General features: G+C 36.3%; 1 protein-coding gene across 1 annotated transcript; it reads right to left on the reverse strand.

Annotated features, from left to right (window-relative positions):
- Nucleotides 1–17,668: 17,668 nt before the first annotated feature.
- On the reverse strand, nt 17,669–18,109 carry LOC140021176 (uncharacterized). Its single transcript, XM_072071951.1, has one exon. It carries the CDS (start codon nt 18,107–18,109, stop codon nt 17,669–17,671), a length of 441 nt encoding a protein of 146 aa, XP_071928052.1.
- Nucleotides 18,110–18,714: the final 605 nt, after the last annotated feature.

Consider the following 18,714-nt stretch of genomic DNA (forward strand, 5'->3'; position numbering starts at 1 on the left):
CTTGAGAAAGTTATTTATGTATTAAATAAATGCCTCTTTGAATAACAAAGATGGTCATGGAATTTGTTTGTCTTGACTTGACTATATGAGCTGTTTAAAAGTGAAATTAAGTTGAGGGGTGAAAATGAGTTGAACAAGTCTTAATTCTTGATATTGTGGTAGATTGAATGGTTGTATAATGGTGATTTACCTTGTTATTAAGGAAATTAATTTGAAAGATACAGGAGTACAAACAGATATATTTAAACTATTATGATGATTTGTAACTCTTAATTGCTTGAGAACAAGCAAAAGTTCAAGTGAGGGAGAGTTTGATTAGCCTTTATTTTACGTATTTTTAGTTATGTTTTAGGGTAAGTTTTTGGTGTTTTTTAAGTTAAAATGGAAAATTTTCTCTATACTTAGTTTTGCACTTTCTGCTCAATTCTCAACTTTGCTCTATTTTTGGACCAATTTTCTTGATGATAGAACACGAATTAGCTCTTGAACAAAACATAAAAGTTGTATCTCTTTGAATTAGCTTTCCAATTATTAAGAATAATCTCATTTGGATCTCTGTAGGTAGAGAAATGACAAAATAACCATGACTGGTAAATGTTCTGTTTCAGCTTTCGATAGAAATTTTCCTGAATGTATTTCGACTTTTGACTAGGAAAATCAATAAACTAGATTTTGCTGTCTTCCCAAGAATTGTAGAGCTATGTCTTAGTTTCAAAATGGGTCAAGAATTACCTCAATCCGATACTTGTAACTCAAAATATAACCAAAATACCAAAGTGTATCAAAGCTGTTAAACTCTTTTTGACTTGAATCAATTTATATGATATCAAAACCTACAAAAATAACACAAATTTGCATATTAACCAACACTTTTGTATGTTTTGGTTAAAAAACACTACTTGTATAAAAAGTAACTAATAAAGAAATTCAATTCTTCCATTTTAATTTAAAACACACCAAAAACTTACCCTAAACACTAATCAAAATAGGTAAAATAAAGGCTAATCATGATGAGTCATATTTACGAATTGATGTCTTAGATACTTTTTCCAATAAAGCTTTTGCTTCTGAGTCATTTAATGATTTACCAGAGTGTCACTATATTATGTTTAGATGAGAATGTAAAGGACATTAATTTCTTAAACTCTTTGAAGCTTTTTTAGAAAGGCAAGGGGAGCTTTCATATGCAAAAGGTTGGCAGTTTGAAAAAATTGCTGCAATTAATGAAAATTCTTATCCTAAATTGGAACTTAAACCTTTACCTGCTCATTTGAAGTTTGTTTTTCTAGAATCTAATGATATTTTTCTTGTTATTATTTATTAAGCCAAGTTGAGACTGAAAAATTGTTAAGAGTGCTACGTGAACATAAGATGGCTATTGATTGGAGCATTTCAAATATCAAATGTATTAGTCTGTCTATGGTCATATAGTATTTTAATAGGGGAAATTGCTAAACCTTCAGTTGAGAATCAGAGAAGACTCAACCCAAATATGAAAGAAGTAGTTCGTGCAAAGGTAATTAAATTACTTGATGTAAGGATTCTTTATCCTATTTCTGATAGTTCTTGTGTGAGTTGTGCAAGTAGTATCGAATAAGGGAAGAATGATAGTGGCAAAGAATGAGAAAGATGAATTAACCCCCACACGCACTATCACTAGATTGTGTGTCTGCATTAATTACAGGAAATTGAATACCGCCACAAGGGAGGACCATTTTTCACCACCATATTTTTCACCACCATTTGTGGTTCAAATTCTAGAAAGATAGGCTGGCCAGAAGTTTTTTTGCTTTCTACATGGTTATTCGAGTTATAATTAAATCCCAATTGTTCCATAGGATTAGAAAAAGACAACTTTCATATGCCCATATGGTACATTTATGTATAGAAGAATGTCTTTTGGACTTTGCAATGCTCCAGCTACCTCCTAACGGTGCATGATAACCATTTTCTTAGATATGGTGAAAGATATGATTAGATTTTATGGATGATTTTTTTAATTTGAACCGTGTCTTGAAAAGGTGCGAAGAGTCTAATCATATATATATATATATATATATATATATATATAATCAAGTCGTACTCTCATTCTTATCCTTTTATTTTGTCTCTTTCCTACGTGGCTTAACGACAAGGCAAGTAGGTGCAACGCACTTTATGAGTTAACCCCCTAATAACCTACGCTATTCCATCCCTCTTTTTTCTCTTGCCTTTATAATTCTAGATAATTCTCCCATAATTATCTCTTCCATTCTTTCACCTTTTTTTCCTTAACCCTAATCGTCAAGCCTAAATTTCATGCGGATTAGTATAAATAATTTTGAATTATGTTTTTAACTCTCTCTCATCTTCAACTCAATAGTTCGAAATATCAATTCAAATATTAGATTATCTTTATCAGATTATCGTTATCGCAGATACTCTACATTTTTACTCATATATATGGTTCTCGATCTATTACTCATCACTTTATCAAGCAGTGAAAATGTTTACACTTTTCCACCAATTTTTTTGGAAAGTTTTTTTTTTTTTACTTCAATGCAAGGACCGGATTTGGAACTTCGTTTTTATTCCCTTCAATGCAAGGACCGCATTTGGACTTTGTTTATGCTCGCTGTATGTGGTCTGTAATTTCCTACAACCTGTTCATAGCTAGGTCATTGAATTTGAATTTTCTAAGTAAGTCTTCAAAAGTTACAGTTTGGTTTTTATTTCTGGCAAGGTTTTTGTAATTAATTTGTTATTTCAATTTATGGATTCACTCTTCAATTCAAGTAGAACACATATTGGATTTTGGTTAGTGATTTAAAAGTGGCCTTTTAAACTATGTGTTTTCACACGATTTATTAATTGTCTTCAACAATGTACTAATTTTTTTTTTATTTTCTAGGTTTCTGGGGTTAAAAAAATTTTGTGTAGCTTTCAATGTTTTTTTTTAGACTTTGGTAGAAAGTTTCTAAAGAACAAGAAGGTGTCACTGATTACATAAATGGCAAGGCATCAAGTTCATTGTTATACAACAGTTCACGTCATGCAATATACATCAGACTATTTAGATTTTTTATGTTTTTGACTTAAGAGCAAAATACATCTTATGTTTTCGTTTTGCTTCTATTAGCCGTGAATAGATTTAGAAGGTTGCTTTATTCCTATGACTTGATTGATTCTGAATTCTGATCTTTTATTAATACTTCATTCGGCTTCTTTTCATTTCACATTAACCTTTAAGCCATTTATATTAAATACCAAAATTGATGTTTTGGTAACGGGTTGGCCATTCTTTTGTTTACAGAAGATCAGCTAAGATTTGATCTTGCCTATTTTCAAGTTTTTGAATGTTATCATATCGTTGAATTTTTTTTTTGCATTTTTGAATTATTAATCACTGAATTAGATGTTTAAATTTACATTATAAGAGTATTTTTGAATAACAATGTGCACATAGTAATGTATTTAAGAAAGGTTATAATAGATTATACAATAAGTTTGTATTTTATGCAAATATTTTTATGAACTACAGTAAATAATTTATTATTTTTAAACAATTCCCATTCAACGAATGGGTACAAAACTAGTTTGGTATTAAATTAGAAAAAAAAAGGCACTTTATAGTTTGTGAAGATATTATTTTGGGCCATTAGTTTTTTGAAAACGGCATAGAGATGGACAGGATAAAGGTAGGAGTAATTGAAAGATTATCCCTACCTGACTTTATCCGTGCTGTTAGGAGTTATCTTAATCATGCTGGATTTTGTAGAATATTCATAAAAGATTTTCTCAATGTAACTAAATATTTATGTGCCTTGTTGTCTAAAGTTGTAGCTTTTATCTTTGTTGATGCTCATCTTGAAACTTTTAATAAGATAAAGAAAGTGTTTACATCTACACCTATAGTCACTGCACTTGATTAGAATTTACCTTTTAAATTAATGTTCTTGTAAAGTTCTTAATGATGCACTAGTGAATTATGCTACTGCTGAGAAAGGGTTTCTAACTATTGTATTTGCTTTTAAAAAATTTGCTCTTATCTTGTTGATTCTAAAGTTATTATCTATACTGACCACTTTGCTATCAAGTATTTATTGTGTGAAAAGGATGCAAAACCCATGTTGATTCGTTGGATCTTACTATTGTAAGTGTTCGACTTAGAGATAAAAGATAAGAAGGGTTCTGAGAATTTGTATATTTTAATTGCAATGGATTATATTACGAAATGGGTAGAAATAGTGGGCTGTTTACGGATAATAAGAGGCAAAGTATGGTAAAATTTGTCAGGAAAAATATTTTCACATGCTTTAGAGTGTCGCGTGCAATATTGAGTGATCATGGAGTTCATTTGAAAATGTTTAATTTTGGGCATTGTTGGCTAGATATGGTGTCAAGTTCTACAGTGGTACTACTTATTATCATTAGACTGGTGGTCAAGTTGAGGTGTCCAATAGGAAGATTAAGCAAATATTAGAAAAGATAATGAATTCATCTAGAAGGATTGGGTAATAAAGCTTGATGATTTTTTATGAGTATATCGGACTGCTTACAAGACTCCTTTGGTATGTTCCCATATCAATTAGTTTATCGTAAGTCATGTCATTTGTCAATGAAATTAGAGCATCTAGCTTATTGGGTAGTCAAAACACATAATTTTGACCTCAAAAGTGCTGAAAAAAAAATAGATTGCTTCATTTGAATGAGTTTGAGGAGATTCAACGAGAGGCATATGAGAATGCTTGTATCTATAAGGAAAGAGTCAAAGCATGGCATGATAAGTAGACAGTTCGACATGAATTCCAAATAGGGCAAAAAACTATTACTCATTTCTTGTTTTAACTTGTTTCCTGGTAAGTTGAAATCGAGGTGGTTGGGTCCTCTCGTAATTACCCCGATTGGTCGGTATGGTGGTCTTGAAATTTGAACAGAAGGGCAAGATCCATTTGTGGTTAATGGGCAAAGGTTGAAATTATATCTTGAAGGTGATAAAATTGGAATAGTACGAAAAGTAACATTGACAAGATGTTAAGAGTGTTGTCCAATCGAGTTAAAGACGTTAAATTTAACACTTTTCAGGAGGCAACTTGATTTTCTTTCCAGTTTTCTTTTTGATATTTTGTTTTATTTGATTTCATTATTAATTGAACTTTTGTTTGTTTTGCAGGAACTCAGGACTGGAAGTTTGCTGTGAAAACACAAAAAAAAGAAAAAGAAAAAGCACGGATCAAATGAAGCCTAGCTCTAAGTTCGGACTAAAGTCCAACTATGCATTTTTTTTCCTTTTTCTTGATTTCTTTTTCCTTTATTCAAATTCCTCCATATACTCAGTATCAAATCCTTTTCTCAACACACTTTACTTCAAAACTCGCTATAAAATTAAACCTAATCCATTTATTTTTCCAAGTTCAAGCAGATTTGACAAGTAAGAACACAGCCAAATGGATTGTTGGAGCAAATTCAACTCTCAAGCCCTAGGTTCACAATCTTTCAAAATTTTGCCAAATTGGAGCTTGAAATGAAGTGGCTTTTGCTTTTATTTTTTGGCAGGGGAGTAATTCTTATTTGATCTCTTGTTAATTTAGCATTTCAAATTCGCCATAATTTGCAAATTGGCTAGTGTGTGTTCTTGGTGTAGTGTGTGTGAATCTTTAGGGAATTTTTGGATGAATTTCTATTGAATTTTTTGGGTGATTTTCTGGTGTTTGATGGATTGTTTACATGTTTCTTAGTTGTGTTTTGCTCATTATTTTGAAATATTAAAGTTTGGAAAAAATACTCTGTGTTGGGCTAGTTGTGAATGCATGGTGAGTCGGGTACATTGGTAGATTTGTTCTTGTTGTGTGATTATTGTGATGCCTTCATGTCCTAAAAGGGTGAGGTCAACTACTGGTGCCCGCACCAGTATTTGATAATTCCCAATTTCTCTCTGTTGAGAATAAAACTTGGTATGCAGCCCATGTTAATAATAAAGTTTTACAGAGGCAGACCTTGATCCTGCTTTTGATACTGACTATAATTTCTAGGATTTGTTTGTTAATATTGGTTGGGATTGTTGGTTGAATTTGCTGAAGGCATATTACCTAGCCCATGTTGCGTCAGTTCTATGCTAATATTAAAAACAAGGATGTGTTTAATCTGGTGCTAGTTGAAAGCTATGTAAAAGGGGCATTGATTGTTGTGACTCGTGTTGGGTTACCTACATTGTCGGGTGCCAAGAATGATGGCCCTATTTTTTATCATGGGAAGTATCTTGTGAATGGCGATCCTAATTGGGTTTTTGAGTCTTCGCATCCTAAATTTTGCTCAGGTAGCTAACTGAGAGAGATATTAGATCCAGACACAGGAAGCTAAGTTCTATATGTCACACATTCCTACCAAGTCTTTACAGTTGAGGTATATATCTGTTTAATCATAATATTATGCTTGCCTCTAGTAGTAAGAATGAAGTGTGTGTCACCGATTGTTATTTCTTAGACCAGTTGGAGAATGGGTTCGGTGGCATCGATGGGATTTCGCTAGTTGCTATCATTATGGGTACTATGACTTGCACCGCTGGGTACGAGGGGATAAAAAACGCATTTCCTCATGGTCACCTCCTTACTATGATTTTTTAGCATTCTGGTGTGGATTTGGTAAGGGAACCAACATAGGTTGCAACTATGATTGTTAATCGCTCTACCATTACATGTATTGCCTACCACCCTGAGCCTAATGCTGCAAGTCTCAAGCAGTGTTTTTAAACTCGGACCAAATCGATCGGTCCGACCGGTTTAACCGAAAATCGATCAAGTGTCCGGTCCGAATTGCTCTAAAAACTCATATGACACAAACTCGGTCAAACTCGGGTCACAATCGGATTTGACCGGAAACCGGTAAAATCAATGAGAACCTGGTTTTTTATTTGCCCTTTTTGTTGCCTTTTTTTTCCTTTGCCTATCTAAATCCCTACTGATCTCTCACCTCTCTAGAAACCCATTTTCACCTCCTTAGCTCCTTCAATTTAGCCACCATAATCAGTGCTTGATATCTTTTTCTAAATAAGATTTAATCTTAGATATGGGAAAAGACCAAAAAAAAAAAGGAAAGAGAGATGAAAAAAAGAGCAGTTTGAAGAAAAAAGATAAAAGTTTGATTATTTGTTAGTTTTGAAATAATGCCTAAGGATATAAGAATGGAAATCCTGAAAAGAAATAAGAAATAAGAATGGAAATAGAAACTAAAAAAAAAAAAGCAGAAAGCATGGACAAGACTAGCATGTCCACTTTGTTCTTGAAGTTGCAGTTAGAACCTAGAACAGACAAGACTTCAATGTCTATTGTAAAGCTTACTCTTGCAATGAATCCATATCAAGAGAACTATAAAATCAAGAGCATCGTCAAAAATTCGCTGGAAAAACTTAAAGATTGCTCAATCTCTTCGAATTCGTCCATCTCAAAACACTGGGGAAATGTTTCTCAAAACATTCGGAGTGGCTGCCTAAGAGCTTTTGCCATCGATGCGCTTGAGACTTGAGAGCTTATGCTGCCTTCTATGTTCTATCCTTCTTTGGATTTACAAAAAAAAAAAAAAGAAAAAGAAAAAGGAAGAGTGGAATGAACGGAGAACAGGAACAAGAAAAGGTAGCATAATAGTAGAAAAGCCTTTGTCGGCGGTTAGAGGTCAAGGAGGAAGGAATTGGGGGAATATTAATGTAGGGTTCAAAAAGCTTTTTCAATATTGTATTCTAATGTCCTGGATATTGAAAAACTATTAACATACCTAGAAATGTTTCATAGTCTATAAATATTCTCCACAAATTTTAACCTTAAACTTGTAAATATGCATTGAATTATATAAATTGCTATTTGATTGTTCTAATTTCTCTGCACTTTCTTGTTAAACAACTTTGACACATCAAACACATATGTATACACCTTTATTGATATTAGCATGCTTTTAGATATTTTACATAATATTTTAATTTCTATATAATTTTTATTAATAACATCACATTGAAGTTATGACATCTATGAGAAGGATCTCGATATGTCAATCTAAACTTATGAAGTTGTAAACCACCAATTTAAAGATAAATTTTATATCTTATTTTGATTAAATATTATTAATAAATATTTATGACATATTTATGATATCATTTAATTTGACTCCGGTTGAACCCGGTCAAATCCATTTATCCCTGATCCCTGAGTTCAGTCGAGTCAATACCCGATCTGAGTCTGAAAACATAGAATACTGGTGAGGATAAGGATGAAGAGGACATAGAAAGGGTGGAGCATGGTGAGGGTTCATCACAGCAGTCCCAAGAGCTTTTAGTTCGTGATCTTTGCATACTGTCCTAGCAGAGGTTCGTGGCACCCAACAGTTGATGGAGAAGCTTGAGGGGCGGATGACGGGAATGGAGGGAGACATGACTAGCATTGGGGAGGAGTTGGTTCTTGGCATCCATACTAGTAGGGTCCTCAATTCCCTTGATTGGCTACTTTTCTTTTATGTATTTTTCTTTGTTTATCTTGTTTTTGGGATTGGTGGTGTGTTTAATAGTTTATTGCCTTTTAGTTGGTGTTATTTGGTGATGTATTTAACTCCCATTTTTAGAGTTTTATGGTTTTCATGTTTTAATAGGATTTTGTCACGCGCTCTGCATTCTAGATATTAGCTGACAATTCAACTTCCCACCATTTGGTGTTCACCATTAATTCTGTTATCAGCAATGTTTTTAAACTTGGACCGGTCAGCGAACCGGAGAGGGATTTGGTTTGCGGTCCAACCGGTCCGACCAGCCGGTTCACCAGTTTTCTAGGTTTTTTTTTTTTTTTTGCAACTTGAGTGTTAAGTATTTCACAGATTTTCATTCTACACTTGAACTTGACACCTAATGTACAATTTAACATGGTTGGTGATAACTTAAGTTTTTAAAATGAATTCACCAACATAACTAAATTTAAGTTGAGATAATAACAAATTTCCTAAAAGTTATACATAAAACCTGGAATGATAAATATAATTAAAATATCATAATTCACCACAAGTTTTCATAAATTCATTACAAACATGAATAGATACAATCCAAATGTTCACCAATTATCACAAATAAAAACACAAAAATAAATAAAATAAATATTGAAATTCTTTTACAATCCTTAAAAAAGTCCATAAAAGAGTCTAACTCGTATTCAAGACAAACCATTTGAATAACAAACTTCCATCAATGACATGATAAGCAACAACACCACCTTCACAATCTTATCAACTTAACCTGAAAAAATTAAAATTTTATTATAAAAATATAAATCTAATTGCTCAAACAAAAAAAAATCAAAAAATTTTAAAAAACAAAGATACAACTAAACACATAAAAAATTAATTGCTGCTAAACATGTGGTCCTGAGGTTACCATTTAGGAATTTACCAAGACATACAAACATGTGGTCCAATTTGGCACTTTTTTTTTAAGCTTTTGTTTGACAACTTTCACAAATCAACTTTAACATGTCTTTAATTTTGTTGCTTTAGTGAAACCTATAAAATTCAAGATGAATGAGCATTTGGTAGACTAATTACTTCAGCATAGAAAAAGCAATAAAAACACAATAAATAGCATAGAAAAACAGAACAATCATTGATACAAAATTTATTAATTTGATACTTCATCCATGTCTAATTTCTTTAATTTGATACTTCATCCAAAAAAATAGCTTCTCCAAATATGATTGCAAATTAATTAATGATTCATAATTTCATCCTCAATTAATCAAATAAAAATAAAACAAAAATTAAGGGAAATAGATGAAAATTGGGGAAAAAAAAGAAGAAAATGCAAAAAAATCGGCTAAAGATAATAATATAGAAAATGAAAACCTTGAAAAAGGAAAAATTAAACTTACCAAGATGATGGAAAACAGGAAAAGCTCTTGAGTCTCAAATATCTTGTGAAAGTTGAAATTTCCAACTTGTCTACAATCTGCAAAAGATGATAGTGATAAAGGTGAAGGCTTGAGAAAATTTTGTTGTGGATATTTGGGTTTGAAAAGGTTAAGAAGAAAAAATTGAAAACAAAATTCAAGAGGAGAACTGGAGCCGTTGGCCGCCTGAAGCCGAGAAAGTGATAGATTGAAACTTGAAAGAAAAGTGCGTCGGCTGTTTCTTTTTTTAATGTTAGGGTTTGATTTTTTTAAACTATATTTTAGTCAAGTTAAGTAGAACTCTCAACAAACTAAGCTATGGTCTAGTGGTAAAGAGTGCCTTATGGGAACAAGGAGACCGAGGTTCGAACTTTCACAGCTACATTCTTGACATTTTGTTTGAAAATTAGAAAACCGCCAGGTTACGGTTCGTGCGGTTTTTAGCAGTTCATATGGTTCAACCAATTTTTAGCGGTTTTTCATTAACTTCCGGGTTTAATACTAGACCGGACCGATGGTATGTCCGGTTCGCAGTCCAACCGATCGAACCGGCCGGTCTGGTTCTGAAAACATTGATTATTAGAGAAGTTTTACTTTCACTTCTTACTTTGTTATTGCATAATTATGCTTTCTTCCCAACATTGAGGACAATGTTGTTTTAAGTGGGAAGAGAATGGTAAATGGGTAAAAATTTTTATTCTTTTAGTTGTTCCTTAGAAGGCAATGGCTTGTATTTTGAGGGTTATTGTAACGCCACAAGCCCAACAAGCTAGCCAAATAACTTTTTTGGACTGAAATCATAGGTTCAAAATGGTTAATCCAAAATTATTAGTAACCTATTGGGCTGAATATTATATAACCTTTCCTTTTTCTTTTGTCTCAATGTGGGACATTTCACTCTCCCTACCTTTTTTAGAGCTTTGTATCCTTGCAAAACCTGTTCCGATCCAATTGTCCATTTAGTTGTGCGTGATTTCTAGAAGTGGCTCAATTGGGCTCTAGAGGTGGCTCCTGTCTAACATGGCACTCAGTCTCGTTGGTTCTTTAGGTGGGCCTCGTCGAACGTGACATTTAGCCCTGCATAGCACTTAACTCCTTGCACTTCTTTGCGTAATCGAAACCATAACACCACTTAGCCCCAGACTCACCCCACATAGAGATCACGTGAGATTTGCTCTGATACCATTTGTCACACTCCGTCCCCAACAGGCTAATCCAATAATCTTTTTGAGTTGAAACCACAGTTCAAAATTGCTAACCCAAAGCATTAGTATCCATTGGAACAGAGGCATTACAATTATTATTGTTCAAGGCTATATATATATATATATATTTATAAATGTGTTAAATATTGAATGGCATTGCTTTAGAGTACTTCTTTGGTGAATATTTTAATATTTTGAGACTTTTTCAAATTTTGGCTTACTTAATTGGGTATGGTGAATATTTTTTTGAGCATTTTTCTTGTGAGGTTGGGCTGATTATTAATTTTAGCTATTGATATTATTGGATAAAGTAGTATTTATTTTTGTTGGTGCTTATGTGTTTATTGAGTGATTATACTCTACTAGTTGTCTAGTAACTGGGAGTTTCCATTGAGTAGATATCAACTTTTGCATCAAATAGTTACGGTAGCTATGAGTAAAGATTCTTGAGCGGTAAGAGTTGAGTAACCTAACTCCTTCATTTGGGAAATGTTAAAGTTCACTTCAAAAGGCTTGAACAGCTAACATATAAGTATTTCCCTTGCTAAAATTTGAAAAAAAAAACACTCAAGTGTGGAAGAAATTGAAAAAATTCGAAAAAAAATGAGAAGAAAGAAAAATGTCAAGTATGTATATGTTAGCTTGTAGATCCTTGTGCTTAAATAAATGTATTTGAAATTTTTATTAACGATTTGCCCCTTGAAGGGAATTGCTTGTTGAATATTTTATATACTTAGGTTGGCTTACCGGACTTAAATGAGTTAACAATAATAAAAGCTAGCCGAAGTCTTACCTTTTTGGCTTATCCTATCGACATTTGACACTTGCTTTGACTTCTTGCTTTAACAATGATTATGAGTTGTTTGGTAGGAAGTGATTATGAGTTCTTGTGCTTGGGGATAAGCACAGTCTAAGCGTGGGAAAGTTTGATAATATGTGAATTATAGTGACTTTATATGTGTAAATTGTCAATTAATTATTTTTTTTGCTTAATTTGAATGAAAACTACTTAATTTGAGTATTTTTTTTTTGTAGGAAAAATACATGATTGAATAGGAAACTAGTTGCAAACATGACTGGAGGGGATGGATAGATTGGATGGTTCAGGGGAAGGGAGAGTATGTGGAAGGTCTCAGATTTGATCTTTCTCACTTTCAATATAAAATAAAAAAATAATAAAAAAGTTGCAAACATGACTAAAACATGAAAAGAATGAAGTCCGACACTGAACTTGTTGCCGGATTTCTTGCCGAACTTTTGCTGGAAAAGAACAAAGGAGGAAGTTGGAACCATGTCCAGTGCCGGACATAGCGCCATACTTAGCGTTGGATGTCCTCTAGATGCTTAGTCAAAATTTGTGTTGAAACTTAGGAGTTATTTAGGTCGTTTTTGGAGGTTAGAAATATTAGACGAACTTTAGTTCTTTCTTTTATATCTTCTTCTTGAGAGATCATGATCAAGACACAAGAGTGAAGAAGCAATCAAGATGGAGATTAGAGCCAGGCAAATTGAGAAGTTTTTCTTACTGTTATCTTCTTTGTATTTATTTCTTGAATTCTTGGTTTTATGTATGACTATGTTGAACTAATTTAGTTCTAGGGTTATGGTTTTGTGAAGGAGTATTGATTAATTATTCAAGTTAAATTCATGACTTTTGCCTTGACTTATCTATCTTGTTTTAGTTACATGTCTATGATTGATCACTATAAACATGCTCTTAGAATTTGTACGGACTAAGAAAGGATATACAACTAGACACTAAATAGATGAACATACATAACCTAGATACGAGATTAATTTAGGGTTTGAATGATGTAACTGAAATCACTCAAGCTGTTAAAGGGTTCAATTGAAAACTTGTGATCCGAAGAAAGACGGGAGGTTTAATTGGGTATAATTTAGATATATTGAGAGATAATCTAAAGTACTTTTCTATGATAAGTTCTTGACATGTGAAAAAATATCTAAATAATTAATTAAAACTCTAGATGAAAAAAATTGAAAAAATTCATCCCGTCTTTAGACATAATAATGTCTAACATTAAATAATTCAATGTTATTTATGTCTTATGGAAAAAATTGAAAATAATGAAAAATAAATAGAGGAAAAAATTGAAAAAGAAGAAAAAACACAAAAATATGTTCTCAATTGATCATGTGAATATTTGTTGTGTTCTAGTAGTTGAACAAAGGGCTTAGATATATTTGCACTTGCGAAATTTGATGAAGTTGCTGACATGCCTTGGAGCAATAAATGTGTAACAAATGTGTGCAAGGATGATAATTGAATTCGTGCAGTAAAATTTTGGCATTCCCTTAATATGTTTTCTCTTAAATTTTTCTTTTTATTCCATCTTACTCAAGCTTGGTATACCCTTAATAAAAACCCTTGAATTTTTGCCTGGAATTCATATTTCATGTGATGGAGATCTAATATATTTGCAATCTTATTACAATGTCATTCTATTGGGTTGAGTTGAGTGAAAAGTGATCCCTTAAACACTTTGAGTGCATACAGTGAAATTCATGAGAGAGTGGTTCGATATTGTGCATTCTGATTTTGGAAAAGTTGTCGAACAGAATGAGATGCTTATTCTAGTAGCTCATTTTGAGAAGTACTTGCTACCTTTTTGCAATTTTGACTTTGTCTTTTGGAAGCTTTGAGCTAGTGTATGCTCAAGGACAACATACTTTTGTTGTAGGGAAATTTGATGATGTGTTCAAAGTTTATATAATTTGTTAAGTTTTCCCATTGGATTTTGGGGGCTTAATGTGTTAATCAATAGATTCTATTTATTATAATTTGCATTGATTTTTTTAATAAAACATAAGTCAATATTATTAATAAACTAACTAGAAATCGTCCAGCACGATTTGCTTGACAAAGTAATCTACACTAATGGCAGAAAATACATTGAACATGTCAATGATATATTTGATCTGAAAAATCATAAGATTAACAGAGTTACAAAATATAAAAGATTACTCTGTGAATAACAAATCATCAAATTTGATCAATTAAACGAACCAGTTCATAGATATCTGTGCATGTCTATTCCCTTAGATCTGCTTTCGAACTGGTTCAAATTCAAAACTGATGTTGAGATTTGACAAGAAGACCCAATAAAGTTTAGATAGATCTGAAAAATAAATAACGAAAAAATAAAAACTAAACAAAACTCTCACTGAAATAGTTTGAGAGAGAAGAAAACTGAAGAGGTTATTTTTGAAGTCAGCCGACTTCCCCTCGGTGCGGGAGTAACTCTCCTAAAGTGGGTACAGCCTCACAGAAATCACCTGCTCAAAGTGTCAGAGTTGGGGTACAATCCTCCGATTTACCTTCGACGATCTAGTTAGCTTAGGTTAGGAGAAAGTATTGAAAAAACTTGTGGGTGATATACCTTGTAAACTAGTTTTCCCCCCAAAAGAAAAGGAACCCCTCTTCAGAGTAGCTTCCTTGTATTTATAGGAGACGGTCGGAGAGAAATGGCGGTTGGGACCAACTTCCCATGCCCTGACAGACTGGGCATGTCAGCCTGTCTCATTAGGTCCGTCAGGCAGGTCCTATCAACTGTCTTGCCCCTAGTAAGCAACATATTGTGACTTGGCTCCAGTTGTCCCATCAGGTATTATGGGGCTTGACGACGGACACCTCGGTAGCCGAGATGCACGAGATGACGGTGGCGTCGTGACAAGGCTCATCTCGGCAAAGCGACACTTGGTCATGGACAAGGGCGGGTAAGCCGTTCTGAAAGGAGCCGAAGCGTGGAATCCGAGCCGAAACCACCACCATCATTAGGCCCCCCAAGCCTCGGCGAGTGGCCGGTCAACGGTCAGCCTCTGGGCTTTCGTGTGAGCGGGGAATAGCTATCCTGTCAGATAAAGTAAGGAGAGACGAAACGGCGGTCAGCCATCATGACAGTGTGAAAGGACGCGTGACAAGGAGTCAGAATGCCGGTCAGTCATTAATGAGGAGAGCAGAAGCGTCATTGGAAAACTCAAAGGACTCCGTCCTTTCGCCTTCTCCTATACTTGTATAAATAGGGGGTGTTGCGCCACCCTTTCGCCATGTAGTTATAAGCACCCATTATATTAAGTTCTTTGAAGTCACAGCAGGCATCCGAAGTGTGGGAAAGGAGATCACCCAGGCCACTTTAACGGCTCATCCCAACCTCTTTTCTTTTTTCTTTTAACTAGTAAATGTCACCATTTCCTTTTACTTTTTGTACCATGGCTCGAATTGCCCGTACACATAGAGAAACAGTCAAGCCAAACTTCGAAGCAACGGAGAGGCCAGACCCAACACAGGGGGAAGAGAACACAGCTACCCCGAGGATGGAGGAAGTCGAGGTACGCGTCAGGGACGAGGCGTTACCGGGGCCAACCCAGGAGGGGTCCGAGAAATTATACAACGATGAGCTCGGATCCGAGGTACCCCGAGACGAGGGAGTATAGGAGCCGACCACTCCCTCCGATCTCTCGGGCATTGACTTCGGCCTACTGCCGTTGTTCAACAGCGTCATCGATCAAGCCGCAGCCAACGAAATGATCCGCAAGTACCCTTTTCACCGAGATTACATCATTTACACATCTCAGCCAGATCAAACTGCTGAGCGGCCTCCAAAAGGAAGAGTAGCCATCTACACGGACCAATTAGAAGCCGGATTCAGGATGCCCACTACCAGATTCTTCCTAGACTGCCTCAGGCACTGGGGTGTTAGAATCACCCAACTAGTCCCGAACTCAGTCCGGATCCTTGTTGGATTCGAGATGCTCTGCTGAGAGCAAGGGCTGAATCCCACCGTCAATCTCTTCCGTCGTTGCTATACCATTCACAACAGCGGGAGTAAGAAAGGGTGGTTTTACTTCGGAAACCGAGGCAAGACTGTGCCAAAATTGGTGGAAGACGCTCCCACATCCATAAAGGAGTAGCAGCACAATTTCTTTTTCATTCTGGTTGAGGATTTCCCTAGGGGTTTTTGGTGGAGACCCCCCACCTTGGCGAAAGACTCTTCCCTGGAAAAACACGATGAGAAAGGTTTTCGGAAATTCCTTAGGTCGAGTCTCAGGATTAATTGCTAGGTCTACCCCGAAGAGGTCCTCGTCAATGGGGGCATTAGCCGAGTTTTGATCACCCCGAATCGACCCCCTTACTTCTCTATTCGGTTCCAAAAATATTGTATTCTTTCATTCATCACTTCGTGTTGTTCACTTTCTTTAATTCTTATTAATCTTTCTTCCTTGTGCAGTGACAAGAGTTTCGGATCTGATCACCTTAGGAGCGGCTATAGTGGTTAAGCGACCACAGAAACGCAAGGCCCTTGGCCAGATCTCAGGGATCCAGAAGAAAAAGAGCGCTCTTGGTGCTACGGCCACCATCCCATTGATCCCGGTCCTAGAAAATACCTCCAAGACCTCGGCCATTCTGGAGGGAGTAGCCACCCGCGGTGTCATAGTCGCCGCTCCACCTCCCCTAGGCCGAGGTAAACAACTCCAAGCCCCAGAGGCGCCTGTCACTGGATCCTCCCTCTGGAATCGACACTTCATCCAATCCGTGCCAGAAGGAGAGGACAAAAGGCATCCCGGTTGGCGCCGGTGCCCAGAATGGGATGTCTCGGTCAATGACAGATATAAGGATCCCAGAGTTGCCCATCACCTCCTCGTCCATTCTAGCCTGCCTCGAAATCACACATTCGTGAAGAAACTTACCTCGGAAGAGCTAATGCAAAACACTTCGGTTGCATGGGCTTCTGCTTCTACTTTCTTATCCGAGCTCGTCCAAAGGTACACTAACATGGTCGAGAACCAACCTCCTGCCGAGCTCATGGACAGAGTATCTCGGCTCGAGGAGGAATTAAAGGTGGCTACAGAAGAAAAGGCCCAACTTCAGAAACAACATGACATCGCGGCAGCCGAGGTGGAACATTTCAAAACTATCCTCAACTCCTTAGAGATTGCCCTCGAGGAAGAAAAGAAACGAAGGCAAGAAGAGAAGCAGTTTTCTCGGGAAGTGATAGAGAAGATCGGTAGTACGGCGGTTGAGGCTTTTTGCTCTTCCGAGGCCTTTATAAAAGACCTCGGCGAGCTGTCTTTGCCAAGTTTCATGTTCGGTTACACCACGGCTGTCCAGGATGCGGCTTCCTTTCTGACTTCGGAGCAGCTAGACGTGCTAAAGGACAAGCCTAACTACAACAATAATGATAAGAAATTATGCGACCGCATGGCTAGTGGCATCCAGTCCGGGCGAGATCTGGCCGAAGTCAGAGAAGAATTGAATCGCGAGATGGCCGAATTCAAACAAGCGTCGGACATTGGGGGTGATGGTAGAGAGGGTGCAGATTCCGCCGAGGTGGGTGGCTCATAGATGAGTTTCTTCCACCTCGCTTCTTTCTTGTACTTGTATTCCTCCTTCGAAATTAATGAAAGTTATTTTTTTTTCTTTTCCAATTCACTTCGTTCTCACTTATCTTGTCCCCTTATTTTCTTCAATAACACCATGGAGTAATGTTTAAGAAAATAGCTTAAACATTAAACACAAAGCAATGCCAAAGATAATATTGACTGTTTAACAAGTTAAGGATAATACAATCTAAGATTTTCGGCATGCCAAGTTCGGGGCACAAGGACACCATCCCGGTGGGCCAACTTACAATAACCACTCTGACTAGCGTCTACAACTCGGTATAGGCCTTCCCACCTCGGATTTAGCTTGCCTTGTGGTTCAGATCGACTAATGGAATTCTTTCGTAGGACCAAGTCTCCGGGTCTGAACCGAAAGTATTTAACCCGGGCGTTATAATAATTGGCGAAAATATTCTTATGAAGGGCTATCCGTGCTGCGAAGGCATCTCTGATCTCGTCTGTTAGATCGAGGTCAATCTTTCTTTCTTCGTCATTCACCTCAGCGGTGAAAGCTACCATCCGAGGACTTGGAGTAATGAATTCAACGGGGACTACTGCCTCAGATCCGTAGGTTAAGGAGAAGGGTGTCTCGCGAGTAGCAGACCTCGACATGGTTCAGTAGGACCACAGTACACTGGGGAGTTCATCTACCCAAGAAGATCCGAGATGATGTAACCTGGTATTGAGTCCATGGAGGAACGTTCGGTTGAAGTTTTCGGTCTGTCCATTAGCTTGGGGGTGTCCCACCGAGGTAAAGCGCTGCTTGATTCCCAGGTTCTCGCACCCCGCTTTGAAGGGATTATCCGCAAATTGCTTCCCATTGTCCGAGATGACTACCCGGGGGCAAGCCAAAGCGACAAATCACACATTTCTAAAAGAATTTTTGAATGGCCAGACCAGTTATATTTCTCAAAGGCTCGGTTTCGACCCACTTCGTGAAGTAGTCGATGGCCACAACTATATGGTTATAACCGCCTACCATCCGAGGAAAAGGTCCAATGATATCTGTTCCCCATAGCTCGAAAGGTCAGGGTGAAGTGATGGGGACCATAAAATTGGTCGGGTGGTGGTGCTCCGGAGTATGATGCTGACAAGAAGGACAACAGAGTACCAAGAGTTGGGCGTCTCGTTTAGAGTTAGCCAAAAATAACTGAGAAGCAGGGTTTTCTTGACCAGCATCCGGTACCCGACATGAGCCCCATAGAGGCTCTCGTATA

The sequence above is a fragment of the Coffea arabica genome, chromosome 11e (assembly GCF_036785885.1).
Source record: "Coffea arabica cultivar ET-39 chromosome 11e, Coffea Arabica ET-39 HiFi, whole genome shotgun sequence".
Taxonomy (NCBI): domain Eukaryota; kingdom Viridiplantae; phylum Streptophyta; class Magnoliopsida; order Gentianales; family Rubiaceae; genus Coffea; species Coffea arabica.

Bases quoted from the DNA above. Each gene is read 5' to 3' on its own strand.
- LOC140021176 (XM_072071951.1), bottom strand. From the start codon at position 18,109: ATGTCGAGGTCTGCTACTCGCGAGACACCCTTCTCCTTAACCTACGGA.